This window comes from Sinocyclocheilus grahami, unplaced genomic scaffold (assembly GCF_001515645.1).
Source record: "Sinocyclocheilus grahami isolate Dianchi unplaced genomic scaffold, SAMN03320097.WGS_v1.1 scaffold1070.1, whole genome shotgun sequence".
NCBI lineage: Eukaryota > Metazoa > Chordata > Actinopteri > Cypriniformes > Cyprinidae > Sinocyclocheilus > Sinocyclocheilus grahami.
In genome coordinates this window covers 319,408-327,539 of record NW_015506249.1, presented here as the reverse complement: position 1 = coordinate 327,539, position 8,132 = coordinate 319,408, and the positions used below count along the sequence as shown (strand labels likewise).

General features: G+C 35.2%; 1 protein-coding gene across 3 annotated transcripts in view; it reads right to left on the bottom strand.

Annotated features, from left to right (window-relative positions):
• Positions 1 to 2,654: 2,654 nt before the first annotated feature.
• ncln (nicalin) overlaps positions 2,655 to 8,132 on the bottom strand; it is a 16,443-nt gene continuing 10,965 nt past the window's right edge. For 2 of the 3 annotated variants that reach the window (XM_016251786.1, XM_016251788.1), the window contains exons 10-15: positions 7,609 to 7,696; positions 5,401 to 5,439; positions 5,020 to 5,183; positions 4,888 to 4,941; positions 4,302 to 4,380; positions 2,655 to 3,621 (exon numbers count right to left, since the gene is read on the bottom strand). In XM_016251786.1, coding sequence (XP_016107272.1) covers positions 3,559 to 3,621; positions 4,302 to 4,380; positions 4,888 to 4,941; positions 5,020 to 5,183; positions 5,401 to 5,439; positions 7,609 to 7,696 — 487 coding nt within the window. In that variant the 3' untranslated portion in view covers positions 2,655 to 3,558. The remainder of the gene's footprint in view (positions 3,622 to 4,301; positions 4,381 to 4,887; positions 4,942 to 5,019; positions 5,184 to 5,400; positions 5,440 to 7,608; positions 7,697 to 8,132) is intronic. The other variant, XM_016251787.1, reaches the window with a different exon arrangement.

The following is an 8,132-nucleotide window of genomic DNA, read 5'->3' as shown; positions in this document are numbered from 1 at the left end:
CAAACCCATGCATTTTGGAGAACGGCGGAAACCATGATAAATCGGTTTTGTGGTCATCATCTGGGACCACAGTTTGTTTTAGATTTAGACCACTGTTTTTTGTTGTTCTGATGTATTTTTCATTCCATGAGTGAAAGAATTAAAAAGGGTTAATACGTAACTTGTGGTAGGTGAGTACTAGTGGAGTGGTTCTCAAATAGTGGGTCGAAGGTCTGATCTGAAAAGCAATGGAAACGGTAGAAGTGTATAATGTTAAATGCAAATGATAAAACGCAATAAACTATGTAATAACACACAGTTAAGGCAGTATATGAAACAAATTCTTACCATATCTTTTGTTGTTGGCATCAAAGGGCAGGTTGTGCATCAAATCACACCCAATGATATTTCGGCAGAAATTCATGTATATTATTAGTAACTAGCCAATTAGGACATATGCCAGTCTCTTGAAAACCATAAATAAAATCTTGCATGGTTAAAAACTACAAAACAAACATTCAGAATACAATACTGGCATACAAGAATAAACAGTTTGTGCAGAAGTCATGTTAGATATTCTGCATATTAAAAACTAATCAAAATAAAGTGACTTTATGCTTAAAAAAAGAAGGGGAAAAAAGCCAATTGAAACTTGTCCTTTTGAAATAAGTTTATTTTTCTGATCTTATTGGCTGATATTTTATCTTGTCTAAAGTAAAAAAAAAATTCAAGTAAAAACTAAAATTTTCAGAAAACAAGACTTCATATTGTGTCATTTAATGTACCTTGATTTAATAATGTTTTTAGACGTGTACTGGAAAACAAGACAAAAATATCCATCACTTCCGCAGTGTGGCCTTAAGAAGTTCATTGTAATATTAATACATTTCAAGTTTAGGTAATTTACAAGAACTATGTAAAATCAGTATCCTGAAGCAAAACCAGTTGAGAACCACTGTACTAGTTAAAGTTGTCTACTAACACCCTATGCAGGGTTACAACCACAAATTAGCCTGGCCTGCATCAATCAAAATCGCATTTGTACAGTATTACTGTTTTTTTAATGTACAAGGGAATCACTTTCAATGTTTGGATTAGAAAATACTGCTTGCATTCCTTTTCGTGGAATTTTTTTCCCATGCTAGCATCTCTTGCTGTAATGGCGCAATCTAAGCTAGCTTCTGATTGGCTAAAAACTCTACACTCAGATGCTATATCGTGTTTGTTTTGGATAAATATGAATCGAAAACGTAACGGTAGTTGATCGTGGATGTTTAGTCAGTCCGACATTTTTTGCTACCTACTCAAATTAACCGAAGTATTTATGCAGATGTTGTATTCAGGAACGCATGATATCTGAGAATATGCTTTATATGAAGAAATTGTACAACAAAAGACTAAATGGAACTGATATGATTTGTCGTGACCTATTGATAACTCCAAAACGAACACAATACTTGAATAGATGATTTGCCTACTGTATCAAAAGTTCCCTCCCTGTTGAAAAAAAACAGCATATGCTGGTTAGGTATGTTTTGATGCTGGTCCTTTGCTGGTTTAAGCTGGTCCTTTGCTGGTTTAAGCTGGTCCTTTGCTGGTTTAAGCTGGCCCTTTGCCAGCACATGACCAGCACAAACCAGCAAAGGACCAGCATAAACCATCATCCCAGCATCAAAACATACCTAACCAGCATATGCTGTTTTTTTTTTTCCAAACAGCGTTTGTGGATGAAACTCATAATCTTCACGCACAAATGCTGATGAGATGTTGCTGTGGTCATGTCTTCCGCTCGTGTTGCTAGCTTGAGCTAAGAGCTAGCAGTTTATATTTTTGGATGTTTTGTTTTTGCGTGAAATATTCCTTAACGCAATTTAAAGCTGCTTTTTTTTCCTATGTACACGTTCATTATTTATACAGCAGCCGTGTACTATGGTACTGTCGAATGAGTTTAGTCAGTTTCTACTGGTCTGTAGTTATTTTTACCTGTCACTGTCAAATCACTGGACAAAAACATTGCCGTTAAATACAGCTGTGGCTAGATGGTAACCCTCATTCTGTGAACTTTTTAAGAGTTTGCTTGGAGACAAAATTCAGGTTACCAACTAGCAATAACAGTTCAATTTCACCATACACTCCATTGGTTATGAAGAATCATTGGTTTTCTGTAAGTTCTGGATTGTTTGTTATTCATAGTGGAAATAATTTTATCACATTGAGAATATAATCAAAATGTGTTCATTTTCTAGAAAAGTGCCAAAAATAAATATCAAACCCCTGGTAATCAAAAAAACAACATTAAGTTTGAGGTGTTTTTGCCTGGGGTATTTTGCTGTATCTGGGTTATAAAATGTTATTTAATTAAAATTGCACTGTAATTTCTTACTACTGTTTTCTCCCGTTTCAAATATATTTTAAATATAGTAACTAAGGGATTTATACAGATTAATTTAACATGGAAAAAATAAGTTATTAGATTTGTTTAAACTTTTCTTGGACCATTTATTCACTCTTTTCCTTGATTTTGATCGGACCACTAGGAGTGACAGGTATTATCTCATTTACAAATGGAACAATTTTAATAATTCCATTTGAATTAGTGAATTGAAAGCAACTGAGTTGTCGTGTTTTTTCCCATTTAATAAAAACTGTTCAAAGAACACAACTGCAGTATATTCTTAATTCAACAAAAACCTTTATTTTTCTTCTTCGCCCTTAAGAATCAAGTTCATGTACCTCTGATTTGCAAAGTTAAATCGAGTTTGGAGAAAGAAAAAAAAAATTTAATCAGTGCATGTCGAAGCATATCAGCTTCCATAAATAACAAATAGCAAATTTGTACCACGCTGCTTCCCAATAAATAGCGAAAGCAGAAGTGAACATCGGATGTCAAAACCACAAGTGGAATTAGGACTGAAGAAAGAAATGGGAGTTATAAAATGTCTCAAGAATTATGGAACAATTAATATTAGTCTTTTGACAAAAAACTTGAGGATAAAAGAATCAGCAAAACATGAAATGCCAGGTTACCAAACATTACAATATATATATATATATATATATATATATATAAAATACTCGCTCCAAAGAGAATCAGCAGTTTGAGTTGAGACTCGCGCAAGCGCATGACGAAGATTGAGGAGCATTGACAGACTTCAACTCAACCAGCAATGATTTTTGCCCACTTTGTAGTAGCTGCCAGTGAAGACTAACCACACGAGGAAAAAGGTTTTCAGCAAACACTGCTTAGGAGTACAATCCATAATGGACGCAAGAAGGGCACATTTTATGACATTACATGGGAACTGATTTGTTTGCGATTTATATTGAAATCGACTTCGTTTGAGCAATTACGGATTGTATTTTTAAGGACGCAGGACTTGAGGCAACGCTGAGACAAGGAAGACTTGAAACGCTAGCGGAGATGTAGTGGATGAAACTCTTGGCATGGAAATCAACGTTCATTCTCCGAAAACTAAATCAAACCAACTAGTGAAATAAAGAATGCAAACACACTCTTGGCTCTGCTGTGAGACCCCGGCGGCCCCTCGTATTGCAGGTGCATGAAGAGACTGTTGCGGTTTAGTGCTGTTTGACCCGAGGAGCTGTGACTCTACGCAGGAAACCGTACAGAAGTCCAAAATTCTGCAGGAAAACAAGAATTTCATCTTACAAATATGGTAATTAAATACATATTACAAACTATTAAACAATAAATAGTTCTTTGAAATAAGACAAATGTTAACTGAAAAAAAATATATAATGTCATTTTTAATATAAATATAAAATATGAAACTACAAAAAAGTAACTATATAGCTAGTTGCTAAGAAAATGTTTCTCATTTCCAGTAAGTTTAACGATGTACTAAAAAAATTAAATCGAAATACAAATACAATAAGCTATATAAACAATAACAAAAATAAGCTATATAAACAAAAACCTAAAACAATACCAGAATGATAAAATAAAATGATATTAAAATGATACTCAAAGATACAAACTATATTCTATTATAATAATGAGAAGTAGAGGAAATGTACTTAAGTGAAAATATGAACATAATAGGAAAAATAGTTTTTATTAAAGTAAAAAGAAAAAGGTTTTATTAAAAAAATAATTCCTATAATATTATAATAACAAAAATATAAATAAAATAAGATATAAACCGAAATGGCTAAAATAAATACAAAATATTTTTTGCTTGTGATTTTGGGGTGATTTTTCAATTATATAATTCATGAGTAGAGTGAAAAGAAAAGAAAAATCACTGCACTAAAATAAAATAAATCAAATGTGTTAAAATTAGTCTGAATGTGTGTCTTACCTGTACAGCCAAATACAGCACTCCGAGGTAAGATGCGATACACACAGCTAGCAGCAGGTCAAAGATAGCTGGTTTTACCCTGGTTCGTTTCAAATACAACAATCATTCAAACACCGTTTTTAACCCTGGCTTAAGCATCGTTTCATTCTCGTGCAAGTTAAACGGGGGTCAATTATTTATGGAAGCCCGTTTCCGCTGCTAAATAAAAATTAAAACAAGGCAATTGTGACTTTTTATCTCACAATTCTGACTTTATAACATGCAATTGCAAGTTATAAAGTCAAAATTGCGAGTTATTATAAAAAAAAATAAAAAAATCAGAATTGTGAGATAAAAAGTCGCAGTTATCTTCTTTTATTTTTTATTTAGTGGCGGAATCGGGCTTGCATAATTATTAATATTATTAACTTCATAAAAATGATTTACAAATGTAAACCTTGAAATCTGGGTTCAATTCAATACTAACCTGAGTTTAATTATGAAATATGAAACAATATCTCATAATGTTTAAAATAATCCAAAATGAACAAAGTTTGACTAGTACGCTGCAAATTTAAATGTCAATAAACATTACAGAATAACTCACCTATAAGCATTCATGGTCTGCTTGAGTTGATCATAAAAGACAAATTCAGGGTCCCTGTCAAAAAACAAAACAATGATTAAGCTCTGAATATTCATTTCCACTCAACATGGGATCACTGCGGTGTTGATTCACCTCTTGTCGGCTCTGACCAGGTGTCTCCTGACGTCCTTCAGATAGCGGTTCAGGTGATACTCTAGCGTGTTAACGATGCTGCTGTCTTTGTCCAGCAGCTGGGCGGCTCGCGGTTGGGCCGTAAGCCAGTCCACCAGTGACGCCAGCTGATCCTCCTGCACCTGCTGACGGGAACGCAGAGCCGCACTTAAACAACAGCAAACCAGACTCAACACGTCAGCTTTACAGAGACGAGTCTGACTCTGCAGTGAATGCTAAATGCTGGGAAATGCGCACATGTGATGCCTGCAAATACTGCAGCTCACTAGGTTTCGGAAATGAGGGCTATTCAATGCAACTCTGAAGGTTGAAATATTTGATGAATTTTACTCTCATACTCACCATCTGTTCAGTGAAGATCTGCAGGTCTCCGCTGACGCCCTGCGGGACATAAGACAAATATCACATCATTAAAAGACATTTTCGAGCTCTGTGATGGCCAGTGGTGAAACTGAATGATTAATCAAAATAAAACCAAAATCATGATATGGTTTAGTGTGATTATCAAATATAACTAAATAAATATGCTTTGCGCGGTTTTTTTTTTTTTTTTACAGTTTGTATTTATTTTTTCTTAATTTTTAGTCAATTATTAAAATTTAAGTCAATTTTTTTTTTTAATCACATCACTACAGTATATATATATATATATATATATATATATATGGAAAATCTAAATATTAATAAAAACTATAACTGAATCTCAATGATGGAAGGGCGTTCACAAATTCACAAATGTTCGATATCGATACCATATATATATATATATGGAAAAGCGAAATATTAATAAAAACTATAACTGAATCTCAATGATGGAAGGGCTGGGTATCGTTCACAAATGTTCGATATCGATACCGATACATTGACTTCGATACCAGTTCCTAAAATATACTTTTTTTCGATACCAATTTTATGAATTACATCTAAAAAAATAAATTAAAAAAAAACTTTGGTTTTATTTTTCAGCTTGTTGATGTTTATACACTCAAAGACTCGTCTCCTGAGCCACTGCACAAACGAACAAGTATAGTATATATATTAATTTAATGCCATGTCAGCATCAAAGGCTATTTTCATTTTCAAGTATAATAAATACAATAAAAACCAGCAAACAAACGAACACAAGTTATATGCACAAAGGAACAAAATGTAACCAACACAATAAATCAGTGCAAATAGTTTTAATAAAGCTCAAATAGTCTTCAGTTTACACATCTATTAGGCTACATTTACACTAGTGCGTGTTCGTTTTAAAACGCATAGCTCAGACAGAATCATGATGTCTATTGATTTTCCACTGATTTACTGATGAGCATTAGCAGCTTCCAGCGCTGTCTGCTTGTGTTCTCTCTTCCATGATCGCTGCTCTGACTCAAGAGGTTATAACATATTTCAGCAGCATTACATGGCCAAAACACATTAGACAGCAATCGGAAGTTATTACAAACACTCAATGGTGGTTTAAAGAGAGTTTTGAGTAAAAGCGGAATATAAATCTTATTTATTGTCTTATGTAGCATGATGCTACAGTGGTCACGTAACACGCGCTTTCGGTCGTGTAGTATGAACAGACATCTGCATATGATCAGAACTCCACGCAGCTCCCGCGCTACTCTCCATTGGAAATGAATGACTTCCGATCTGTCGCTTGGAGATGGTGGAAAGCCGTCTTGAAACGCAGTGGAAACGCCAGTATGACGAGGATCATTTTCATTTTAAAACAAAAACACACCAGTTTAAATGCAGCCTTACATCTAAGGGGGCTGGGACACATTCACACTACAGCCTCACGTGTGCGCCACATCTCGGAGTGTAACCAGTGTAAACTAGTAGGCGTGTTCGACTTGGCGCGGACCAACTGTGCAAACCGATCGATGTATTACAGTACCACGAGAGCTATAGAGAGCAGACTGCTCCGAATGCTTTCGAATCGCTCTCGCAGATGTCAAAACACTGATCGACCTGCACCGCGCCGCTTCTAGTCGAACACACCGGCTAGTGCTGCAGGCTTATTGGCGTTGATGAGATTAACCCCTTAGGTATCGAAGTTTGGTACCGAACGACGAGACGTTTTTCTATACTCAGTGGTATCGAGGCAATTCAGTCGGTGCCTAAAAAGTATAGAACTCGATACCCAGCCCTACTCAATGATACTAAAATAACACTCATACATTACAAATATATTCCATCACAGTATTTTAAAATTGCAATCTATATCAGAGAAGGAAAAAAAAAAAAAAAGCAAAATGCAAGCAGATTTGTTTTTCGTGCAGCATTCGATCAAGTAGATTTCAAATCGTGCAGCCCTACTCAATGGTTGAATTATATATTAATAATTAATATAATATAATTTATGCATTTAGCAGATGCTTTTATCCAAAGCGACTTACAGTGCATTCAGGCTATACATTTTTTACCAATATGTGTGTTCCCTAGGAATCAAACCCATGACCTTTTGTGCTGCTAATGCAATGCTCTACCACTGAGCCACAGGAACACTATATTACATATAACAGTATATTAGACTAATGTAGATAGATGGAACATTACCTTCTCCGTCAGGTTGTATATGACTCTCGCCAGTGCTTCGGCGATGACTTTTGTGTTGCGACTGAGCTTTGTCAGATCCACGTGAGGCCTGCCAGAAACAGAATCAACAGAAAGACGACATCAACCAAACCAACCAATAGGCAGCGAGGGAGGGAACTAGTATGGCGTTATTTTACAGACAAATGTTGAGAGCGCATTATTGTAGCGCGAAAGCATATTAATATAATGCGCGAGCACAAATTTATCTTTTATCTATTAGCGAGCAAAACTATGCACGCTGAGCTTTGTCAGATCCACGTGAGGCCTGCCAGAAACAGAATCAACAGAAAGACGACATCAACCAAACCAACCAATAGGCAGCGAGGGAACTAGTATGGCGTTATTTTACAGACAAATGTCGAGAGCGCTTTATTGTAGCGCGAAAGCATATTAATATAATGCGCGAGCACAAATTTATCTTTTATCTATTAGCGAGCAAAACTATGCACTTTTAAAAAGTAGTCTCAAAACAGATTTGTGCAGGG